Here is a 25,839-nt window from a genome sequence, read left to right on the forward strand (position 1 = left end):
CTATTTTAATATGGTTTCAGGGGTATTACCTTATAGTAAGCAGATTTAAAATTTTAATATTTGTGACCTGCTTGGCTGAAGTAGAATAATTTGTATTATTTTGTCAGATTCAAAGAAACCATATATTCAGGTGACAGCTACTTTCTATTTTATCAACTTTTTTATTGTCTTAGCTTTTGATGTTTTGCCAGAAGTCACTGATATGCAATTCATTGTCACCAGCCCTCAATGAAACACATGTTGTGCATTTCTAATAATTACCTCGTGATTGCACAACTACTCAGCAGGGAAAATTGCATCTCAAATTTCTTTTGTAATTAGGCCAGTGCCTCACAGTTGTCTTGTTCTGATGTTGCTTTAGCTTCATCTCTGCCTTCCCAAGTGTGTGGTGTAGAGTCTTTTAGGATGTCCATCACACTCAGAAGTAGTCGTGCATTTATTTTCAGATTTTAAAAAGGTGGTTTTATTGTCCCTACGTTAGTTCTCTGGCACAGGATATGTTTGAGATTCTCGTTGGTGTTACACATTCAAAAATCAATACACGACAAAGAAGTTTAAGTCAGAGGATTGTATTTAATTTGGAAGACTTTCTCCCTTCTTTCAAAGAGCGAGAGTAAGTGGCTGTACAAAAAAACTCTTGTGTACCAGGGGCCTTCAAATCTGGAATGTTTATCATTTAAACAGTTAACAGCAGGCTTAGAGGAAGAAGATACTGCACATCCATGAGTTCTTCTCTTGAAGCATTCTCCCTGAACAAGGAAAGTTCTTTCTCTTCCTCTCTTTTTGTTTTGATGCTGATAAAGCATCAATTAGCACCCTCTCAATTATCAATATAGCAGCCTCTTTAAAATTGTTTTAGAGTCTCCCTCACATATCAAATTATGAATTACTAACAAAAAAATACAATTAACTTGTCATGTTTGCTGCTGTTATCTTGCAGCTTCATTTCAAAGGGGACCTTTGTTCATTTTTAAGTAGATGATTGGATGTTTAGTCTAAATGATGGGAAGTGCAGAAAATTCATCCAGTAGAGATGGAATATCCCAGGTCGGCAGAAAACCTGATACTTATTTCTCTGTGTTTTAACAGTCCAAAGGCAGGACTTCTGGGAAGAATTGTCTGTGTGTTTTGGACAAAAGTCAGTTATTCAGAGGTGCAGAGAAAGTGTTGAAAAAAAACCAGAACAAAACACATTGCTTTTTTAAAATCAAAGCATGACGTGTATGATGTACTTCTGTACTTCTTTTGTAATGAGAAAGTCTCTATTGAAAAATTACTTTTATGAACCATGTGGTTTGGAGAATAACTCATGCCAGGGTTTTTTTATGCGTATGCATGTGTATTTTTACATTTCAACAGACATTAGATCAACTTCCACTCACCAATCCTGAACACTTTGGGACTCCTGTTATTGGAAAGAAAACAAACAGAGGAAGGAGATCCAATCATATGTAAGTTAAACATCTTGATACCTGTGCTGTGTGTATTCAATTCTGAAGCTTTCAGTGTGTGTGGAGTTTTATTACTTGTATCTTTGGGCTTCTCTTATTCAAAAAACAGGAGGCTGGATGAAAAATGTTGTTAAGCACTCAGATTGAAAGTCGGGTGCATGTGCACTGTTGTGTATAAGCATTTCAAGTCTCCGTGTAATCAGTATTTAAAATAGCACCATGTATAGGCAAGAGTTTTTCTTGGTTTTATTAAGTAAAAAAAAAAAGTAGCATAACAAGTGAACATAACGTGATGTTAAACTGTAGTCAGAAATGTCCCTGTAGTAGACTGTCAGTGTTATGAATGTGTTGGACTCAAACTAAAATTGTTACAATGCAGTCTTTGTCCAGCTGATATGAAGTCTTTGTACAAGGTACCAGAATCCTCCTCTAGACCTTTGGTTTCTCATTACGGGATCTCTGAGAGCTTTTAGAAATAGGTGAACAGTATTACAGAATAACAGAATGGGTCAGGTTGGAAGGAACCCCAGTGGGTTATCTGGTCCAACCAGCCTCCCTGCTTAGGCAGAGTCATCCCAGAGCTCGCGGCAGAGGGTTGTGTCCAGACGGTTCTTGAATACCTCTGGTGAGGGAAACTCCACAACCTCTCTGGGCAATCTATTCTAGTGCATGGTCACCCACAGATTAAAGTTCTTCTTCGTATACAGGTGGAACTTCCTGTGTAACAGTTTCTGCCCATTGCTTCTATTATGGTTTCCAGCAAAGTTTACCGATAGAAAAACCAAGTTCAAGAGTAGTGACTTGATTTCCTAGGTGCCAGAATTAGTAGTTGTGATCTTGATAACCTGGTGTTAAGTAATCCAGTGACTGTTCTCTGTTGTTTGTGGGTGGGTTGTGGGGTTTCTTTTTTTTTTAATGTGTGTATGGTGGTGGGGGGTTGGGATTTTTTTGTTTGCTCTTGTTTTTTGTTTTGGTTAAAGTTTTTGGGTGGTAGTGGGTTTTGTGCTTGAGCTAGCCTTTTGCTCTCTTTTTGATAGCTTGAAATAGATGTTGCCCTGTATATGTAGAGGTGCTATAAATTTACTCATAAAATTACTGACTTAGTAATTTGTACTGTAGTGAATGAAAAAGCTGGTATTACCACAGAGAACATGATTGCAACATCCTTGGTGTCTGTGACTGGGTCATTGTTTTCTCTGTTTCTGTAACTATACAGGACATTATTATGTCAGAAGCAACGCACGTCACTTTATCTTACAATTAACGCTGACTTTACTGAGTAAAAAGAGAAATTGCACAGATGCTGGCATAACTGAGCTAGGAAGTAGCCTCTCTAAATAGTTCTGGCTTTCTCTCTAGTCCTAGACTTCTTTCTCTTCCCACTAGAGATTATTGAACCCCAGAAAGCAGCCTGAAAGAGTTCCATACTGTATTTTAAAAGAAACCATTAAAAAAAAAAAAGATGTTGAGGGAAAAAAATTCCAAGAGAATGCTTTATCAGCACTGGAAATTAAGGTGGGGAAAAGGAAACATAATAATTTACCTTAGACTGTAATATCAGTTGTCTTCTGTTACACAGATTCTAACTGAGGTTTTTGTAAATACTGAATTTTGTACTCAAAATCAGTTATGTGAAAAATGGAAGATAGCTTTTAAAATTATGCTTCCTGTGCTCATTGAACATGCTGTATATTTCCTGAGAATTAACCTTCAAAGTGACGATTAAAAAAAGATCTAGAGAGAGTGGCAGGAGTGCTGATTTTTTTTTTATTTTATTTTTTTGTTAATCATTTGCAGGTAATTTTGGTTGGTTTTGTACGTTTAGACTCCCCATATGGTTAAAACTGGGTGCAACTTTGTACTTGAACGATCAAAACAGTAATCCAGAACCTTTTTAAATCAAAATGTATTTGCACCTTTGCCCATCTACTTACATTCCAGCACTACATTCAATGTGAAATTGAAACAGTCATCGAAATGCTTCACTGCACATCTTTAAAGAACTGTTTAAAGATAAATAGACGTCTTTTTCTCTTTGCTATTCATGTTTATAGCTGATGTTTCTTCTTCAGAGATTTGTCTTCTCTCAGAACAGCCTTTTATTCTGTATGGCTGTTGAAGTAAAAGCCTAGAGAGATTAAGAGGGAAAAACAAAACAGTTTAACTTGCCGTTGGTCCAAAACTACAACTGCAACAGTATTTTTGAACAGTGCTTCTGTAGGGCAGAATTGGTCTCGCTTGAATGCCCTGACAATGCATTTATCTTCCTCCATGTGAATGCGTGGTGGTGTTTTATTCGGTATTTGCATGTCTTACTAGTAAATATGCATTTCTGAGTTTATAATGTTTGAATTGTTACTATACTGTAATTATAAACATTTCTATTCATTTTTATGCTAAAACACTTAACAAGCAATTCAAGTGGCTATTACTCATGCCTCTTTGACAATTAGCTTTGGATCTCCTGTAATTATAATATGCAAGTTTTGAATAGTTGACTTTTAAGTCTCTTTCTGTTGTTTAGTCCTGAAGAAGAATCTTCATCCTCTTCCAGCGATGAAGATGAAGATGATAGAAAACAAAGTGACGAGTTATTAGGAAAAGTTGTGTGCGTGGACTGCTTCAGTGTGGATAAAAAGAAAGCTCTGTGGTTTCCAGCCTTGGTAAGGGTTTCATCTTTATTATAACTTAGTAAAACTTTCTTTTGTTTTCTAGGAACCAGAGAAAAGTGTGGATTTTTTTCATTTTGGTGTTTTTTATTAGAACTTCATATGGTTCTTCAAATTGAACTGTATTGTAATAGTTACAGAAAATATTATATATCTAAATATATTTGTTTACAAAAAGGGATTGCTAATGTGGCTTTAGTTTTTCCAAACAGCCAGGGCTTGTTGACCTAATTCCAGCTCAGCAGTGTGTTTAATACCATTGAACTAAAATTTCAGGGCTTTTTTCCTAGGCTGTTGCATGCCAATTTTCTGAATTACTGAGTTTTATTCAGGAGAAAATATTAAGTACAAAGAGAGAGAAAGTTTATCAATTACAGAGACATTATTTTTCAAGGTTCAATATAAATACGTTTTATAATAAAATCAGATATTTCTTCTTGGTCACTATGATAGGTAGTGGAGAATTGACAGTAAATTTCCTTTAAAATTACATTGTAGCCTTTCAGTACAAATACTTGCTCTCTTTCTTTATTCTGGCTTATTTTTTAACAAATAAAATTCTAATAAAATATCACAGCTAGTATAGGGATTGCATATAGACTGACTGATATATTTGGAAATTAATATATTTCTATATGGAGTACCTTCTGGTATCATGGTTTTTAATTTTTATTTTATTATTAATTGTAAATATTTGATTAATTGCTCTCTGGTAATGAAAGCTTAGGATGCTTGTCTAATTTCAGGAAAGCTTGTGCTCTGCTTTTGAAAAGATGCCATACAGAAACACTTAACTGTTCTTAATATGTGCAATAGCTCTCAATTGTAGCTCTCTTCTTGTCACCTGCTGTGTCTTGTAATGCAGTCCAGTGGCTTTCCAGCAGGACTTCTTTTGGGGAAGTTGTTGGAAGACACTGAAGTCTTTTTTACAGCAAGGGAGAGGGCAGAATGTGCAGCAAGGAGATACCATGTTAATGGCAGATAGCTTTAAGAGAGGTTTTCAGTAATAAGCAAGAAAAATTGAGATGTTTCTGTACTGAAAGCTGTCATCAAGATTGATGCAATATCCTGCCTCCCAGCTGCACTCAGAAATGGTCTGTGAAACTCGCTTGAGCAGCTTTATGTCACGCTGTTGGGTTTGCCCTTCTGATCATGCACGTCACAGATACCAGTTTCCATGGCAAGCCTGAGCTTGCATGTGACTAGTGTAACGATGCTCAAGACAGCTTTGGGTCAGACCTTAAAGTGTAACTGAATTGTTGCTTCTGCTCCAAAGTTATATGAATTATTTCTTTGGCTTTCAGATGGAGATTGGAATAGCTCATTCTTCATGGAAAGCTTCCTGCAATGAATGAGAAGCAGTAGGGGGATAAAGTTTGAGGGTGAAGCTTGTTAATGCTAAAATAGCTTATCCTAGATTAACTCTTACTTTAGTAATCAGGTTTATAGCTCTGCATCATATTGGTTTGGGGGTTTTTTGGTTTTTGGTTTTTGTTTTTTTTTTTTTGTTATAATCCCCTCCCCAGTAGCTATGCCTCTCAGCTATTTTACCTTGTAAGCTGGTTACCCTACTGTATCAACAAAGTAATCTTATCTTATTACTGATAAATTTTGCGTTAGCTTTATATTATGGTAAGTGTAATTACGTGAATAATCAAATGAAAATTGAGGTTTAATATGCTGAAGAATGTGTATCAGCATTACTTCGTTATGTGTACTGATATGCTTTGTGTATAAGCACAGAGGACTTTGTGCAAGTTTATTATGTGAAAAGAAGTTAAGGGATTAGTCTAAACCTTTACACAAGTAACAATTAAGATTAGTAGTGGAAACTGAGCGCTTTGGATATCAGCCCTATAACCAGCTCTTACAAATCTAAAACTGTAGAGATTCTAAATTTGGTAAAAATTACTGTTAGGACTCGATGACTGACATTGTTTTAATCCTTCTTTCATGTTTGGGTTGGGGGTTTTTAGTTTGTTTGTTTGCTTGTTTTTGTTGGTTCTGGGGGGAAGTGGTGAGTACAATGACTAATAGTAATTGTAAAAAGGCCTGACAGTTGTTCCTTATGTCAAAGAGTGTGATTTAGCAAGCTTTATAGCATAGCTTAATTTTAATGTGTACTTAAAGGCTTTTGGAAGTTGTAGTGAGGAAGTCTGCCTGCAGCATTTTCAGAAAATTGAGTTTACACAGGATCATCTCTTTCATCCTCCCATGACTCCAGTGGAGTTTCTTTTGCATTCAGGCAAAATTGAGGTGATGTTGCTTGATGTAAAGGCACTAGATGAGGTTGTGGTAAGCTGTTTTCCAACTTCTGAATGGATTTCTAAGATCTTCATGCTTCTAGAAATCGTATAGCTAAAGCCTGAAGGGTCTTTCTCCATCTTTAAAGAGCTAGGAGTTTGCTAATCACTGTCTTTTACCTCAGTATCGCAAACTATATCTTAAACTGTATTTCAATTAGAAAGTTGTAGTTTGTGAAGTAATTTCTTTGAAGACTGTAGAATGCATTGGATTTTGAGATTTGGGCTGTTAAGTTTTATTTCTCTGAAGAAGCGTATTTAGCTTACGCTCTAGCCCATGCTCTCATATTTAGCCTGTACAAATAAGAGCCTGTTTCCAAATCACTTACCTTCTACAATGCTATATGGCTGATGACCTGTGTAAGAGGGAAAAAAAAACTTTTGTCACTCAGTATCTTTGTGTATTTGGTGGAAAATTAGGGCTGAAAGGCAGCAGTTGATGTAAGAAGAGGTATTTACCTGGGCTAAATTATGACTAAAGTCATTTGCTCCTCCTTGGGGTTTTACAGCAGCCATAATTTTCCTAACTTTCAGGGAATTACACATGTTTTGAGAGAAGAGAGATGAGTGATGAAGAGGATTGCTTTTCTGTTCTATAACTCTGGAAATTCAATACAGATATATTTTTAAAATAAATTTCTGAAGCTTTTTTAATTAAAAAACTGGTTTAACAAAACTTAAATAGCTTTTAAAATTGCAAAAAAATAATGTGGTCTCAATGCTAGACTTGATTAGTCTACTTCTTGAATTAAAGAACCTCTCATAATACTTGTACTCGAGGCACTCTTCTCTCCTAGGTAGATGACTTACAAGTCTTCCATTATAAAATTCAATTTCATAAACCCTGTAAACCTTTGTTTTTGAAACTGTTTGTGGTTACATCCTTGCCATTTCTGGAAGTTTTCAGCAGTAGTCTCTAACTTAAGTGGCAGTATTTGTGGCATTTCTTGTCCTTTTAGGATGAGGACTAGAAAAAGCTGTAGTGGCATGGCAGATACTTACTTTTTGTCAGAATGCTATTCTTATATCTCTGGCAGCAGCTGTCAGTTCCCTCTAGGAAACGAGCATGAACTCATGCATTCAATAATTTCAGGAGGTCATCACTCCTATTACTCTCTTGTTTTTACCTTTTCTCTCTAAACTTTGCATTTGTAATATCTTCGCAGGTGGTTTGTCCGGATTGTAGTGATGATATTGCAGTGAAAAAAGACAATATTCTTGTTCGCTCATTCAAGGATGGCAAATTGTAAGTAGGAATGTAGAGTTTGATAACTGAACTAAATTTATACCAGTCAAGTAAAATGTAGTATGAGTTGTGTTGGGTAAAGTATTAATAACGTCAGCAAGCTCAGTAAATTTCTGCCAAGATTTTTTTAATGTTTAAAAAACTGTTAACAGTAACTAAATTAGTCTTGAACTTTGCCATTATTAATAATGGGGTGATAAATCTATCTGTCTTAGTTTTAATTTCATTGTCACAATTGTGGCAAACAAAGCAGTATTACGTGACTTCAAGAATGGCCGGAGACTCTTTCCTGCTATGGTTGGAATAGAGCGCTGCTTTTCAGGGATGTGGGCCATAAGCTTATCCAGCTACAGAAGGGTGGGTGGGGCTGCGTGCATGCACACACGTACACCGCATGCACGCACAGAAATCCTCTTTCTTGTTTTGAGGTAGTAAGGCATATGTTTATCTCAGACTGGACGGCAACTGCATCTTATCACGTTCCTTGAAAAGAGCAGCAATACTACTCAAAGTAGGGAAAATAATAGAGAGATGTGGAAAACCAGACTGTATGGCATTTGCAACAGAATAAGAAACTTTGTGTTCTTAAGCTCATGACAATAGAATTCTTTTTCTAGGTTTTAGTTTTTATTTTCGAAATTGCAGTTTGGCTTGGTTCAATTTAACAGAATGTTTTGCAGAAAGGAAATTGAAATATTTAAGCTTCATTTAATTACTTACTAAGTGTAGGGTATCCTTTACCATTTGATAGTTTTTCAGGCATCACTGCACATCTCCAAAGAAATACACACAAGATGCGTGTGCACATGAGCACACACCTACCCCCAAGTCCCCAGAGCTGCAGTTCAGATTTGCTTCCTTGGTTATAGCCACAGTAGAAATTAGAAAGTGCTTTGTTCTTTCAATTTGTAAGTCTTTAGTTTCATACTGACAATTTATACTAATACTTATTTATTCTTTAAGCGAAGTAGGGTTTTAAATTAACATTAAATTAATGTGAGATTTTTATTGGGTGTTATATATTTGGGAGACTCCAGAAACTACCTGTTTGTGGAAGTAGCACGCTTTCTTTGGTATGCAGTAAATGCATATAGGTGGTCAAACCAATTTCATGTAGAAATATTTTTTTTTAATCCTCTGACTAATACTCTACCAGACTAACACTATAGAATTGTCAAGATATATTCCATATGCTGCTTATGTATATTTTTAAGTGTGTTGTAGTCTGAGTAATAGCTCTGTATTATACTCTTAGTTTACCTTTAAAATGTTGTAATTTTTTTTAACGCTTTCTAAATTATCTAGCACTTCTGTGCCAAGAAAAGATGTCCGGGAGATTAGTGAAACTTCGCCAAAGCCTGACGCTTTGTTAAAACAAGGTAAAAATAACTTTCTATGAGAAAACACACGTGTATGTATTTACTCAATTACATAAATTGGTCTAAATTTATGGCAGATTGGTTCATGTCTTAAAAATGCTAAAATACAGGATCTTTTCCTATAGAATAGTTTATTGAAGAAAAACATTTTTGAAAACATAGAGGGACTTTTTAAAAACAAACAAATAAAATCTAACAAAACCCACAAAAACCAACATGCCTCCCCCCACCTACCACACTTGTTTCAAGCGTAGAGATGTGCTAAACAAAGGATGTAATCGTACAGCACATGTTGGCTTTATAGGTTATTTTAGTATATATCTATTTGCTTTAGATCCTCCTGGAATTATTCTCACCATAGTACCCCTAATAGTTGCAAGTAAGTTGCCTTTATGGACTGTCAAGAATCTGTAATTGTGAATTAATTTGAAAGTTTAAGTTTGTGTGATGAAACTCTTAGAATTAACTTTGGCTTGTTTGATCCTCCTTGTCCTCCCTGTTTGATATATATAAACTACTGTGTAAACCTGTTGGATAGGGATTTTCTCAATTAAATTTTCATACGTGTCCTGTGCAGAAGATCCTTATTTGTGTCTATAGACACTTACTGGTAATAATACCAGTAATAGCTCAGAATGACTTGATGTGCAGAGAGCACTAGGCCAGTTTAACTGGGTAAGACAAATAAGGTTGGGCAACAGGGAGTGGTTGTTGAGGTTCTTTGAATTTGGGGGTGGAATTGTTAATTAGCAGTCTTTCCTTCTTCTCCCCTTCCCCACTGACTACTGTTTCTTTATTAAAATATGTGGTCAAACTGATACTTCCTGCAGTGTTAACAAGTGCTGGTCCTTTTACAGCTTTTGACCAAGCCCTTGAATTCCGTAAAAACAGAACTGTTCCTAGTAACTGGAAAACAGAATTGAAAGAAGACAGCTCCAGCAGTGAAGCTGAAGAAGAGGAAGAGGATGAAAAAGAAAAAGAGGATAACAGCAGTGAGGAAGAGGCAAGTGAAGTTAAAGGGCACAGACAGACAGCTGATAAAAATTATCAAGGCTGTAATATTTAAATAGGCCTTTTTAACATTAGGGAACATTTAACATGTTAACATAGGCATTGTTGAGTACCTCTCTTATCCTGGTCTACTGAAGAATTGCTTCACTGCAAGCTATCTTTCTGGCTACCCTGATGTAAAGAAGCAAAAGAGCTTTCAATCAAGGCATTAGCCCATGCACTCCACTTCTACCTTTCTGCTCTTTTTGTGTTCTGTAAGTAAGAAGTCCTGCCTCATGTTTGGTTTTCTAATTATCTGTTATTTCCTCCCAGCCTCCTGTCCAGAAAAAAAGTGGCTGAGAGGCTGAAAGAGAGGCTTTTGAATGTTTTAATTCCTCTGTCTTCTTGTGGTGCTCAGAATCTCTATGTGCCCATAATCACTTGTTCTCTAATTTGTTAAGCAAGGGCCAGTAATGCAGGAGACTTCATATCCCATTGACAGTGGAATTGTAAAGGAGAAACTGAACTGGTCTGGGTCTTAAATGATGTTAGGGTCCTTCTCTCAATACATTTTCCCTGGAGATTGAGGCTCTGGCATACCAGAAGATGGTATTCCATCTTTTACTCATTCATTTCTTCAAGATTTATTGGGAGACTGCAAAGGTGTGAAGTTATGACTTTGCCACTTCACCATGCTGATAATTTCATTCTGCCTCTTCTTTAAACTCAGAGTAGATTATTCAGCCCTGATCAAAAGTTATAAAACCCAGTTTGAAAGGGACTGTGCTCTGCATAGTATTTTGAGAAGCAAGTAGTTCTTCCTTGGGCTCAGTACAATTCCTGAACTTTTAGAGCAGATTCATGTTCAGCTATGGCCATGATGAATGTAGATAGGTTGGTACCTATGCAGGGCAACACATGATCTTTATGTAGTTACCATTCCCTCTCTACCTTTAGGTGAAAAATATGGAGCCATTAGCTACAGCGTTTGTAAATATTTGACCTTGTACCCTTGGTACACCCTCTCTTAAGGAGCTTGAGCTCCTCTTAGTTGCATGTGAGTTGTTTGAGCTAGTCTTTCCCATGTGCTAGATGTAAAGATTTTATCTCGGGCCAATATTTTGATATTTACCGTGACATCTCTTGTGATAATGTCTTTTCCAGTATCCAGTGATTTCAGTCACCTGTTGGACTAGGAGGCTTCTAAAAAACAAAATGTTTTTTTCTTTTTTTTTTTCCCCTTCTGTTTTTCTTCTCTATCCTCAGTGGCCAGTGGCATGTGTGCCTTCTCTCCACTCATCTTTGAGCAATTTCCGCAGACTTCTCTCTTTATTTTTGTTTGTGCCTGTAACTTCCTGGTTATCAAGCAGCATCTCTTCTCAAACAGGACCTGTGGGCCTGCTCTTGGGACTTTGTTACTCACCTGCAGGTTGTTCTAGTGGTTCCCAGGACCTGAAAAATTCTCACTGGTGGCTCTCAGGCCACCCATGTGGTCCTACTATCTATGAACCAGAGCAAAACAATACAAAAAACCCAAGCTCTTACATATGTCACCACAGGCTTTAAATATAGATACTCCTATCTTACATATGTAAGAGATCTGTAGGATTCTGCGTGAGCATATGTCTCACGTGTCTGTAGAGATTCTTCCATCCTATTTAGATAGGAGTTGACATGAAAATCCTCTGTACTTCTCTCATTAGAAGAGGAGTTGCCTTTTTTTTTTTCAAATGAAAGAGCCTGGAAAATGTCCTTCCTTTCCTTTACGAAATCTGATGGTAGATAAAAGAGTTGGCAAAGACCCTCTTTTCTAGTGCTGAGCTATAATACTGTGCGAATTTTGTGTTTCAAAAAGCATGTTGCTGTTTTACTGGATTTCATTATCCTGCATAAAAGCCACTTTCTTTTACCTTTTTTAACATGGACAGATACATTAGAGACTGCAGAGTGGCCTGCTAGAACTCTGGTTGTCTAACTTGAAAATAAGTAAATATGACAGAGTGTGACATGCCCGCTTTGAACCATTATCGAGGAAACCTTGTTGTCTAACTTCTTGATTAAGACATTCTGTATATGTTCAAAGATTAACAGATATTATTGGTAGGGTATAATACATAATGATTCTGTAGACATTCTGAGAAAGTGTAAATCCTTTTCAGAGGCATGCAGGGTCTTAAGCTTTCCCCCTTAGCACACTTTCTCAGAAAGTTGCTGTATTCTCTATTGGGAAAATTAATGAGTGTTATTCACGTGCCGTGGATCTTATAGTGAGAAAGGAGTGTCAGCCTCTTCATCACCTTTATCTCAGTTCCCCATATATTTAGAAAGCATACATTCCTTCTACAAAACTTTGTTGGGTTTCCTGCAGGTTTTGTTCAGTGACAGCCCCCACCCCTCCCCTAAATGCTCTGTGGGACTATTTTCTTATGGCGAGTTTTTTTCGTGTTGTTAAGGAATATGGGTAACCCAAATAGCTGCATATGATCTCTTTTCCATGATCCAGCAGATGCTGGTAAAAGTCCTTTCCGAGTACCTGCTATTAAAACAAACAAAAATGATACAGTTTTGGGTGTTCGATTCCACTCATGTAATTTGTTCTTTATGGCCTGTGGAATGTGAATGTTCTTAACCAAGCTTTTATCTGCACTATACGCAGAGCTGCAGCATCACCTTCTACCTGTTGGTGAAGAATTGCTAGATATGCCTGATTTCTGGTGCCCCTGCCCTATGAGGATGATATCTAGCATACAGGTTGCAGTTCTCTACCCAACCTGTCCTTCTTGATCATTGAAACAGCCTGCTCTGAGCTCTGCTGGTATTCTGAGTATCACGTGATGCCCCTCGCAGAATCTTTCCTTATGCATTGCCTTTGCGAGACTGTGAAATATTTTCATTGCATTTGTGTTGATAATTATACCTAAAGGACAACTGTTTCAGCATATTGTGAATACTGGTTCTTAATTTTTTGCCTGTTTGCTCTGATCTGTCATCCAAGTGCCTTTAATGGAGAAGAGAAAGTATAGAATAAGGGAAAAAACCTTACTCCCTTGCTATGACTATTAGTCATAACGTTTCTTGACCTTATGTTCAGCCATCCATCTCTATTAAATAGCTTCAATAGATGTCGGGGGTTTGTTTTTGTTTGTGTGTGTGTGTTTTTCCCAATTCTGTTTAGTAATGATATTCTGTTTCTGCTGATTTCTCAACTGTCTTGGTATTACTTTAAAGGCAATGTCTTTTGTCCCTTTGCTTCAGGGTAGGTGAAGCTTTAATGTTTAGTACAAGGAGACTGTTGAAGAATGGAAATGATAAACATGGAATGAAAATACACTAAGGAAAAATAATTTATTTCAGGTTGCTGAATAACTAGTTATTTTTGGAAACATTACAGGTAGTATTAAAAATTAATCAACTCATATTTGGCGTATTGTTTTGAAGTAGCTCAGTCATCAGAATTCCCTAAGAATTTGATTATATTAATATCATTGCTGCAGCTTGTGGCAAGTCCCATTTCCTAAGGAAATTATGAGGTGTTATAAAATAAGCCATAGTGCTTTGTTTTGAAACTCCACTGTTGATTAATCTAAGTAAATCTAATACAAAGTTTTATTAGTGCAATGAACTGAACTTCCAAAATATCCATTGTTACTTCAGTTCTGCATTGATCCTGCCCACCATGTGTTCAGCTGGTGCTCCATGGCAGTATGCATGCAGTGCCATTGCCAGTACAGTGGATTAGAACTCCTAAGAAAGTGCAAGCACCATTTTCTCTTTCACTTCATCTCTGAAAGTGTCTAGTTTATCCAGGAATCAAGAAGGAGTCACTAAACTGCAGTTAATAGAGTTGAGGTTTCTGATACAATCTCTTGATCATTCAAAGTGCTGTCTCCCAGACTCTCTGCATAAATGGACAAAATTGAGAATGCATCTTGATTTGTGGTATCACTTATGATACTTCAGTGATCAATCAAAAATCCAATTTCAATGAATGTTTACAGTCAGTGTTTTATATATTTTGAAACACTGTTTGTAGTTTATAAAATGTACTTTCACCTGGCATAGCACTGAGAACATGTGTCTCTTTGTATAATATCCTGTTGCTGACCACAGTGAAACAAACTTAAACATCTGAACCTAAATTATCACTGCAGTACATTTCTTAATAATGGCCTGTAACTCAAAGTGATGATAATTTTCTTGTCTGCATTGCTTTAAACAGGAGGAAATAGAACCATTTCCTGAAGAACGAGAGAACTTTCTTCAGCAATTGTACAAGTTCATGGAAGACAGAGGTAGGCATTTTAATTAGCAGTACTTTAAAAATTGAATCTGTAAACTAGTAGTGCTTTGCAGTACAGTTTTGGAAAGAGGGAGACTGTATTCATTCCTTCTGACTTCCCCATGATTTAGAAGATGAGTCTGTCACTTGGTTCGTTTCCTAAAATACATTTCCTTATTTTTGCTTTCACAAAAACATGAATGAGAATATCCACATATATCCTGTTATATTTTGCACATGCTATTGTATTTTCTACTGTGTACTTATAGTTTGTATAATCAAACATTTAATTTCCTCAATCATATTAGTTTATATGCTCAGTTTAATAAATTTAAAATACTTAAATAAAATTTATTGACACCCCCCCACACACTTTTCAGATCATGGAAAAAAACATTTACTTTGTACTAATTTTCTTGTGGGAATCCTGATCACTTAAATGCATGAACATCGTCTGTAAAGTAGATTGAAACGCTTTTAAAAACCAGTGCCATTCGCTATATTAAATCTTGATCAGGTATTTATACACTGCAAGAAAAGTATAGAGTCTGTTGGCAAGGGTGAGGATGTTTGTATTTAAATTACTATTATAACTGGTTAAAGTAGCATCTTTTTTTAATGCCATGTGAAGATGAATTGAGGAATGGTTCACAAAAGATGATGAAGTGCTAACTACTGCTAGTACAGTAGCATAGGAAGTGTCAGCTCTTTGGAGCATTGTGGAATTGTTCCTGGGGAGGGTTGGGTTTTTTGTTTGGTTTGTTTGTTTGTTTGTTTGTTGGGTTTTGTTGTTGTTGTTTTTGTTTGTTGGGTTTGGTTTTGTGGGGGTTTTGTTTGTTTTGGTTTTGTTTTGTGGTGTGTTTGTTTTATTGCAGTGAAAGGACTGTGCTGGTATTTTTAGATGTAAATTTTTCAGTGGGTGAAATAAAAATAAGTATAATACAGGTAGCAAGAAAAGTTACATCACTTCTGCATGTTCAGTAATATATGGAAGAATGCATATATATGTATTAAGTAACATAACCCATTTTCTCTGTAGTTCAGTAATTAAAGCTCTTTGAGTTTTAGTTTCATGAAGAGAGAGTACCAGATTAATGAGGTGGGGTTTGCAATACTCTATTTAATAGTGTAGTAGTGCATATGATGTGGATTTCAAGTTATTCTGAAAAAAAATACTTCAAAACAACATAATAACTGTCTTTGTTCCCAGGCACTCCTATTAACAAGCGACCTGTATTAGGATATAGAAATTTGAATCTCTTCAAGTTATTCAGACTTGTACACAAGCTTGGAGGATTTGATAATGTGAGTATTAGTATGATGAGTATTTCAGAGCCATAGAATCTGAGGATGCTGTTTATTGTCGTGAAGTAATTAATTGTTTATTATTCTGGGAAGTAGTGATAGAGAAGAACACAGGAGCTCCTCTTACACAGGAGCTTCAGTTGTATGAAAGTTGAGTACTCTGTCTATGTAAGACACCCTGTAGCTCTGTAAAAACTATGCTTTAACATGAATGAGAAACTAGTTGTAGTCTAAATAAATTACACATCTACTCAGCATTTTTAATTATTGCTGCATAAAATCAGCCAGTATGTGTGTTTTTGTGATACCTTTATCTGACAAATAGTTCCTGACATGTTACCTCAAAGTGAAAGGAGTCACTGCTCAATAAAATCTCAAAGACAAATAATTTAGTTTAAGGTCTCTTGTGAGGCCCTTTCTGTTTATTCTGGGCAGTATATAGAAGAATGTTCTGATTGGGATTGGTGGGATTGGTCTCAGAGGAGTAATTGAAACATATGGAATTCATGGCCAAGCAGATTCTGTTAGTGCTTTGAACTGCTTCCTATAAATTTAGCCTGTCAGTTGAGGAGGTATGTTTGTGCAGTGACACCTTTCTGATGTACAAGAGAGGATGTAGTACTTGAGTATTGCAGTACATCTGCTCTACCTTCACAGATGGCTAGAAATGAGCATATCACACCGTCATGGAACTTTGTCACCAAAGGGTGTATTAAGGATGTAATGAAAGACTGGTAGCCACTGTATCTGGTGCAGTACTGGCAGGGATAAGTATTGTTAACACTCTGATTTTTTTTCTTTCCAATTTAATTAAAATTCTAGCCATGATAGTTAAGAATTACTTTAAACATAAAACAAAAATGATGTACTGATTTTTCCAATCTTTATATTTTCTTTGTTTTATTGCCACCTGGAGAGGAAAGCCTGCTGTGGCTTATTGCAATGCTAAATTGCTTAAAGTAATTACATTAGACTACAGCTTGCATTACAGTGAAATACTGTGTGTGTGATAAATAGTAATTTTACAGATCAAAGGAAATTACTTATGTTTATTTTCCAAAGTTATAAGCTTTGTCAACTTAGTCTTGTGTCAGTGAGTTAATTCAAAAACAATTACTTCTTTTCTTTAACAGATTGAAAGTGGAGCAGTGTGGAAGCAAGTTTATCAAGATCTTGGAATCCCTGTATTGAATTCAGCTGCGGGATATAATGTTAAATGTGCATACAGAAAGTAAGTAATAAAGCTATGAAGTTTGTCCTAAAAACAGCAGTAGAATGAACTGAAGTGATCCTGTGCTAGTGATAATATACATAAAGTCCATAACTTTTTGGTTATAATACAGTTTTTTAGGTGTTAAACATATAATTCATGTTTAGCCTCTCTAAATAGCATGTTCCTTCTTGAATAAAACTTGCTTATCACAGGCAATTTTTTTCTTTTAGATATCTCTATGGTTTTGAAGAGTATTGTACATCAGCTAACATTGAATTTCAAATGGCATTGCCAGAGAAAGTGACGAACAAGCCTTGTAAAGACTGTGAAAAAGAAAAAGAGTTGAAGATGCATGAAGAACCAGAGCAGGATGCAAAAGATACAAAAGTGGACAAGGATGAGTGCAAGCAGGAGGAAGTAGCAGTAGTACAACAGGAAGAAAAAAAGTTAGCTGAGAATGATAATGAAAGTAAAGAAAATGATAAGCCCTCTGTTCTGGTAATATATTCTAAAGTTCACATTATGTCCTGCTTATAAAGTCAGCTGGTGTGTAATCACCATGAATTACTGTAAAGATTGAAATCTCTGTAATGGATTTAAAATAAGACAAAAACTTGCTGTAAACCTAATTCAGAACAACACATTTGAGCTATATTTATCCCTAGGTGTCTGTTTTAGGGTGATCATGGTGTCTGACTTGTTAGGAAGCAGCTCTAACGTTCCACTTGTTTGGGGAACTCCCACATTAAATGGAGACTAATTAGTGTGCGGCTTTATCTTCATATAGGTAGTGCATGCTCACAACTAACCTACAGTGCTGATACTTTCATTGTGCATTTAGCTATGCTTTTAAGTCCTCCTAAATTTTGATTTTAACTCAGTGTTCCAATGAAACAAGTGAAGCTGTATGAAGACCTGGGCCATACGATGTACGCATGGTCTAATGTAGTTCAGTGGTCCAGAGAGACTAATGTTTATAGCTTTTCAAAATCCAGTGTTGACTTAGTGGCTTTAGCAAAGGAAGTTCAGGGCAATAAGCTGATGTGCTGCACTGTACAGGCATAGCAGTTGCTGTGGAACGAGTGTAGCTCCCAAAGTCAGTGTGCAACACAATTGTAATGCTTCTGCATAGAAGTGGCAGCCAGCTGTATGCTGGTATTCTCCAGGGTGAATTCCACATGGGCCAGTACTGATGTCTCTGCAGCCCAAGTGAAAACATACTTTCCTGGAGCATTTCTCTTGGGGATTGCTTTACGGTCCAGGTCTAAGAGCTGCATGCCTGTATCATTGTGACAAAACGAACTAGGAGACTGGCTGCAACTTTGAAGTTTGTTAGATTTAGCTTACGATTTTCAGAAGGAAAAACAGCAGAGGTACTGTAATTTTAGGCCAAGTCCCAGACTCTAGGAGTTCTTTTGCTCTTACAGCTTCAGAGTGTTTTGTCTGCCTTTTCTTAAATCTTTTGTTTTCACCTTATGAGTTAACTAAAGGTTTTATTATCCTAGGGAAACAAAAAAAATTTGCCAGATTCTGTGTATACTCAGCCTGATCAAGAAAAGGACTTAAATGTAATCAAAACTGAAGATGAAACCAAACTGGAAGATAAAGAGGAGGAGAAGATTAAAGAAATTGAAAATCCTACAGTAAATGCAGATGCTGAAGAAAAAGAAAAATCGGGGTAAGTTACACTGTTTCTAATCTGATACGACATCTGATATGTATTCATTAAAATTTATTCTTGTAATTTGAACTTCAAATCAGACATGCTGTTGTTAAATCAGACTCGTGTCTTCCAGAGTGTTTGTAACTTTATCATGGTTAAACCCATTGAAGTTCATGGATCTATTTAAAAAAAAAAAATGGCAGCTTAAGTTTTACAGAGTCCAGCCCTAAACATTTATAAGCTGAGTGAGGAAAGAGCATATAAAGCTTAGGTGACTATGATTTAAGACAAAAATATTGCAGTCATTGCCAGTAGTATTTTTCTACTTAATTTTTGTTCAAGTATATCACAAACTTGTGGCTTCCTTTTTTTGCTGTTTGGACAGTGGTGAGTAACACAAGAGAAGATGAAAGTACCTTGCATTACTCAGTTAGCAGCTTTGCCATTGAGTAGGCATGATACTGTGTGGAGTCTCTTTTGTGAAGTGCTTCACACTGGTGTTTTGAAAGTAGGAGATTGAAATAATAGGGATGCTCAGAGCCATCGTATCAATTAATGTGTGTAAGCGATCTCTCATTTCCTTTATGGAATAGCAGGTTTTCCTGTTTCAATGCAGGAAAACCTCACAAGTGATTTTCAGCAGCCACACACACACAAAAAAATACAAACTGAATATAGTCCTCGTTAATCTGCAGTGTGTTAACAATTTATATTCTTGCAATTAGAGCCCTCATACAGTATGATTTCAGGTGGTAAGAACACAAAAATTGCCCTTGGAGGTCAGATCAAAGATCTCTTTTAATAGGATATTTGACTTCAAGAAAAAACAGTAACAGATGCTTTAAGGGAAAAGCTGTTACAAGAGGGAAAGCATATAATGACACCTCCTTATACTTTCACAGCAATCTGTGTTTCAGGGTTGTGTTGGTTTTTGTTGAGGTTTTTTTATAGTTAATACCAGATGTTTCCTGACCACTAATTCCCTTGTTCATTCCAGCAATTTGCTGTTTAGTAGATCAGCTGTCTTAATCTTCTGTCTTAATATCATTAACTCTTAATGCTTTTTCTGGACCATTAAAAGTTGTGGCAGAATGTTTTAGTTCAGTATATTGATTTCTGATTGATTGGTAATAGTTCTTTTTTATTTTATTAAGGGTTTTGATTTTCATAACTGATTCTGGAATGATCCTTTTGTAAAATATTTTTGTCTTCCTAAATATTTTCAGTGAGATTCTGTTGGCAATATCTGTAACTCAGAAATGCAGAATACAGAAAAATCAAGTTTACCTGAACTCAGTTACAGAGCCTTTTCTCTTATGGGTGTGATTTCATTTGTGCTATGTAAACTTTTCTTTTTTAAAGACTAATTGCTGGACCTTGTTGTGTTTGCAATTTTTAAGGTGAACTTGGTAAATTGGTACTGTAGCAGGTTTGTGAGATTTTCATCATTTTTAAAAACTGATTTTACAGTGCTGCTTTCAAAATATTGAGATAAATAGATGGAAAACTTTGCACTGATTACAGAATAGCAACTTTTAAAGTTCCCTAAATTGTGTGATTGTATGTGTGTATGTCTGTGATGTTAATTTATGATTATTAATATACTTGGAAAGTCCAGTGGCTTAATCCTTACCATGCTGCTGTAGTAAATAGTATATAAAAGTTAAGAAGCTGCATTTACTTTTCAGTACTCCTTTATTTTTTGGTGGGGTTTTTTGTTTGGTTTTTTTGTTTGTTTGTTGTTTTTTTTTTTTAGTTCAGTGGGGTTTTTTATCCTGATTCATGTCAAAGTAACTTATTTATGACATCAAAAAATGTTATGAGTTTTCCTAGTTCTTTATTTATGAAAACAACAAAAATCTGTAGTAAACACTATTTCCTCTTAATTTTTCCTGGTTCACCTGATGGTAATTTGAATTCTTTTCCCTCTGCTCCTCTTTACTCATCCAGGGTAACTCTTTTAACTATTATTTTGCTATTATGAAAAATGAAAGATTGTAACGAGTTGGTTAGAATAGAAAGCATAACTCAAAAAAGAGATGTAGGTAGTGATGTGTTCATTGCTGGAGGTATGTTATGTCTCAAGGAATAATTTAAATTACAAAACTGAAAGATTTATAGAAGTTAATTGTAGGTCTTTTTTAAGAAGCAGTACTGCAAAAGCGCTGTTAGCATGATTACTTTTCCCTTCTTCCCTCAGAGATTGTTAGGAAGTACACTTTTAAAAGTGTCACTGTCATCCTAAATGCTAAACAATGTTTTTAGCATTTATACCATGATGTTGTAAAGGAATTTTATGGGGCATTATGTTAGACACTGTACTATCCTGTACCCAGCTTTATATTTTAGAAGTAACAAAGGTTTTACAGAGAGGGAAATGCTGTGGTTGGAGTTCTTTGTTGAAGTGAAATGCAAAATGAAAATAGGTATTTTTGTAGGTAGAAAACTAGTAACACACACCAATACCAAAACCATAATCAAAATCGATCAATGTGGACTGAAAGTTTGTTGGTCTATTTAAAATATGTTCCTGGAACTTTTTTTGTTATGGACCATCTGTCTTTCACAGTCCTCACCAACTAGCCAAGCAAATGAAATCTAATGTTATATAAGGCAAACCTGTAGAGTTTGCTGTTTGCATTTATGTCTGTAGTACCTTGGACATCCTCACATAGCTTATTTGTCCATAGACACAAGAAACTTAGAGGAAAGAAAAACTTCTGGGTTTCTTCTTCATGACTTTCTTTTGGGAGGACTGGATGTAATTCTCAGCTTCCAGATCTCAGGAAATGCTACTGGAAGCTAGGATTGTTGATAGGTTTTGTTTCTCTGTGCAATCCCATGTTGCTCAACCCTTTTTTGATTGCTACCAGTTGAATCCTATGGTCCCTTCTGCACAGACTTTACAATATGATGAAGAGGAGGAAGGGCTGAACTTTCTCTTCCTTTCTCCTGCAGAGTGCCTGTTTCTGGTCTGCTTGTGTATCTGTGAACACTGAGAATAGAGTTTCAAAGACAGCTTGCCCTTTATTCTATACATGGCTTTTCTTATTTGCATTTTGTTTTGTTTTTTTCTGTGGCTAGCGTAAGATACCTGTGCTAGATAAAGATTGTGCAACTTCTAGTCATTAAAAAATTTTTTTTAAAAGGCCAGTAATGTGTTACTTTTCATAGGTCTTTGTAAATCCATCTTTTTGCATAACATACAAAAAAGGACTCATACTTGGCCAATGAATAAACACAAAAGTTAAAAATCCTCCATCTTTATTCAGAACTTCTGAAGTTCCTGCTAACTTCATGTTGTGGAAGCAAAGGTCTTCAAATGTGACATTGCATAGTTGGTGCACTTTTTCCTTTGTAGCATCTAATATTAATTGTTAACTATTTAAACACTTGACTCAGTCAACAAGTTGAGAACTGAGAGTTTTTTCTACACTATGAACAATGTAGTGTTGTGTTTGAATGTGTCCCAAAGAGATTGAGTCCAGGAGCCTAGTGGAGTTTTTAGAAGGTGTGGCTTTTTTAAAATAAAAAAAGCTTTTATAAAATAAAAGCTAGGTTTTTAAAAATGTCATAGTAGGTAAAGTATGGGAACTGAAGTGTAGGTTAATTGCTATGTAACCAATATTAGTGAGAAAATTTTTTTCTCAGATGATTAATTCAGCTCCAAGTTTTTATTTGTTGGATTTGGGTTTGAAGTTTTTATTGAAATTTTGTTTCATTGGCTTTGTGTTTTGTTTTGGTTTTAACACTTTGCTCTGAAGCACCTGGGACAGACCGTTGTCAAGAACTTTATACTGAACTGAAAGATTAAATACTCACAATCTGGCTAATTTTTGTGTTTGAACAAAAATTAACATCAGACTTATGTGTTGTCAGACTTAGTACTTGGATTTTTGAGGTGACCAGATAAAATTCTTTGACATAATCTCAGTTACAGTACATAAAGATTGCAAGAAGCTTCCATCTTTTGGCTGAGGTGCTGCCTTAACCCTAATACCAGAAGGGACTGCCATCTCTGGATGGCTCTGGATGCTCTTTCTCACCAGACTGTCATTTTCAGTACTCACAAATAGTTCTTCCTTGGTCTTAGGAAACTTTTTGAATTCATTTATTTTTTCTTGAAAACTGTCTGCTTTTTTATACCCTCCAAGGAATGCATGAACAAACATTCTTTAGAAACCTAAACACTTCTGGTTGTGTCATGCTAATGGTTTAAGTCTTCATGGTGTGGTTTTGTGGGAATTGGTACTGTCATATTTTGATAGTATCAAAAGGTGAAAATGACAAATTTCTTTGGCTTAGAGTCTTGAACAGAGTTCAACCATTCATTCACATGCAAGGGAAAAATCTTAATCTTAGAGCTGTTTATATGCATCTTTACGTGCATTAATAGCATTTCCCCTCCTATAAACAGTATGAGGGAGCTAGAAGTAATAAAAGCAGTAATTGAGAACTAAGTAAAGATGGGCATTGTTTCACATGAAGGATTTTACTAAGGTTTATTACCCTTGTAGGTTAAGGGGACTACCTGCTGTGCTTGTGCTGGTGATGGCTTCTGTTTGTACAAGAGTTAAATTTTCTGGAAACACTTACTGGGGATTTTCTGAAAGCAATTTACAATAGGATTATGTAATAGTCAGAAGCTCCATTTCACATATGGGAGATAACAGATTGTTAGAGGCACTGTTTTCTTCAGTTCCTTATCTGTTTAAATGACATATCAGAGCTTTATGGTGGTAAATCTGAAGCAGTAGCAAAAAGGTTAAAATGTTTTGGAGTGAAGGAGATTCCATACAGAAGGCATATTTTACAGCTTCTGGATTAGTTGGGAACTATTTACTGAGATAGTTCCAGTGTGATTTAGGTTCATGTGGAACTGGGAGAAGGGAGAGCAATGTGTCATGTTCATTGCATGTATGGTGTGAACATTTGCTCAGAATTTTAGATTATTGGTGTGTATGCAAAAAAAAGAAAGCTTATAAAAACCATACTTAGTTTCATTTATAAGAACATATTTCTATGCTCTTACGTGTGCTGTGCGTTCTATTTATGTATTTCAGCTGTCTTTGTATTAGGAAGGAAGTTTTTGTACAGTCATGTTTTCAGAAACAGTCTAATTGTTTTCTTTTTCTAAATATAGAATACACACTGATAACAAACATATGTAGTGATTGCTTTTGATGCAGCAATAAGCTGCAAATGATGCAGTACTGAAGTGTAGAGTGGCAGTGTAAATGTACCAGTCCCGCGTGTTGAATGGAAGGGAGGCATCTTTGATATGGAAAAAGTGGTTCTGCCATGGTGTTTTACATAGCTTAAGGTCACTATGAAGGCTGTTTACAATGGTAGCTGTCACTGAGACTTATGTGAGTGGACGAGTCCTTAAACATTCATCAGATACTAGATGTTTCCAAGCTGAATGTGAACCAGTGCTGTAAAAACAGAAAGGGCTGTACTCTTCAGCCAGACTTTGGAACCATCCATTATCCTTTTGAGGAATGTTTCAAAATACTTAGCTGAATGATAAGAAGCAATAACATGAAGTCCTTTCATCTGTCTTCTCCACAGCAGCAGAGGAATACGCTGGTTACGGAGTACATGCTTGCATGGCTCAAGTGTACTGTACTACACTCAGATGTGATTCAAATCAAGTTAGTGCCTCTCCCCTTCCCTCAAGACAAGGGAGCGTAACTGCACTTATTCAATTTTTCTGTGTGTGTAGACAGAAGTCCTTGGAGCTTTTATTTTCAGACTTCCTTTGTAGCTTCAGAGGTGTTGTGGTTTAACCCAGCTGGCAACTACATACCATGCAACCATACTCGCTTCCCCCGTCACCCCAGTGCATCCAAAACAGAGCAGTGCACTAGCTACTAAGGGAAAATGAACTCTATCCCAGCCAAAACCAGGACAAGAGGGAAGACAAATACTGATGAATTTTTGGGTGTTTTGTTATTTTGTGTAATTAAAGATGAGATTCTATTGTCATGGCATAAGACAGGTCTTAATGATCTCTGTGCCTTAAACTTAGGGTCACCTTAATACATCTAGGATTGAGAATGTCAGAGTATGGAAGAGACAGAACATCTTTCAGCTCTGTATTATGTGAAGTAGAGGTTAAATTATGCTCTAGGATGAGAAAAAGGAAAAAAATAAGAGGGAAACAAAAATAGAAGCTAATTGCTAAACTTGAAGTGTCAATTACACTAGAGTTTATTTTCTGCTACTGGTTCAATTAACTGTAATGACTTAATTGAACCAATAATTGAAATAATCTTGCTTCCTCAAGTTTTAGAATAACCCCTGAAAAAAAAATATTCTTGCATATGCCATCTCACCTGCTGTGTGTGCCAGTTTGGTGTGTCAAGGAAAGTGTATTGGAGTAGGGTTAGGTTTGCTGCAAGACAGATCCTGGGAGGCAGATGTAATGTTCCAAATCACACCCTGTCTCATGGATTTCACCAGGCTTTGTGACAGCTCTGTGTTCAGCGCCAGAGAAAGTGGGCACAATACTGCAGTTCCTTTAGTGGTGTAATAGCATGCACTGTTTCATCTATTAACAACGTCTCTTTGTTGATGCACTTAATTGTGGGATTGTTGGTGCTAAATCTTTATATTGACTGAGAATTACCTGCCGTCTGTGTAGTTTTAGAATTTTAGTGATTTCACAATGTCCTTTGGAACTAATGATAAGCAGTATTTAGCAAAATTTAGCAAATCTAAACATTTATATAGTTTTATTAACAAATACTTTTGCATTTTAATTCATTAATTTCCTGCTTCTGAAGGTTTATGTTCCCAATCTTTGTGAGATGGAGTGGGGATATTGTTTTTAGGCTGTGGTTATAATTTGAAATGCCTTTGAGTACTGATAAGCTTTCTGATGATACTTTGGATTCTGGAAAACAGTTACACTTGTGTTACTGTGTCTCCTGTAGAGTGTGTATGCACATGTGCTGCTTCCTTGTTTCATCAGCTGCTGCTTAGGTTATTAAAATTGTTGCAGCTTTGTGGTAAATATTGTTTGGTGCTGGTTGTAAGTTGAAAAGTATTGTTTGCTGCCAAGAGGCTTGTTGGTTGGGGTTTTTTTTGCTTGATTTTTTAAATTATTATTATTATGTTTGTTTGTTTGTTTGGGGGGTTTTCCCTTTTTCCCCATGCCCTCCCTGGGGTTTTGACTAAAGAGCATTACAGGAAATCCAGTGTTCTCATGGACTAATGAGGTTCTTACTGTGCATGCTGGATGGCTACAATCAAAATTTTCTCTTACAAACTTCTATTTCATGGCAGTCATGGCTTCTCCTTCATCTGCACTGCCAGGTTTGAGCTATTTATGGCCTT

General features: G+C 36.1%; 1 protein-coding gene across 3 annotated transcripts in view; it reads left to right on the top strand.

Annotated features, from left to right (window-relative positions):
- The window catches only part of ARID4B (AT-rich interaction domain 4B), an 89,085-nt gene that overhangs the window by 40,616 nt on the left and 22,630 nt on the right, over positions 1 to 25,839 (top strand). For all 3 annotated transcript variants that reach the window (XM_027685004.1, XM_027685010.1, XM_027684996.1), the window contains 10 exons: positions 1,360 to 1,451; positions 3,976 to 4,114; positions 7,590 to 7,669; positions 8,975 to 9,048; positions 9,906 to 10,051; positions 14,258 to 14,330; positions 15,528 to 15,622; positions 16,756 to 16,853; positions 17,066 to 17,333; positions 18,341 to 18,513. In XM_027685004.1, the coding sequence (XP_027540805.1) occupies positions 1,360 to 1,451; positions 3,976 to 4,114; positions 7,590 to 7,669; positions 8,975 to 9,048; positions 9,906 to 10,051; positions 14,258 to 14,330; positions 15,528 to 15,622; positions 16,756 to 16,853; positions 17,066 to 17,333; positions 18,341 to 18,513 (1,238 nt within the window). The remainder of the gene's footprint in view (positions 1 to 1,359; positions 1,452 to 3,975; positions 4,115 to 7,589; positions 7,670 to 8,974; positions 9,049 to 9,905; positions 10,052 to 14,257; positions 14,331 to 15,527; positions 15,623 to 16,755; positions 16,854 to 17,065; positions 17,334 to 18,340; positions 18,514 to 25,839) is intronic.

The sequence above is a fragment of the Neopelma chrysocephalum genome, unplaced genomic scaffold, assembly GCF_003984885.1.
Source record: "Neopelma chrysocephalum unplaced genomic scaffold, ASM398488v2 Primary Assembly neopelma1_23, whole genome shotgun sequence".
Lineage (NCBI taxonomy): Eukaryota > Metazoa > Chordata > Aves > Passeriformes > Pipridae > Neopelma > Neopelma chrysocephalum.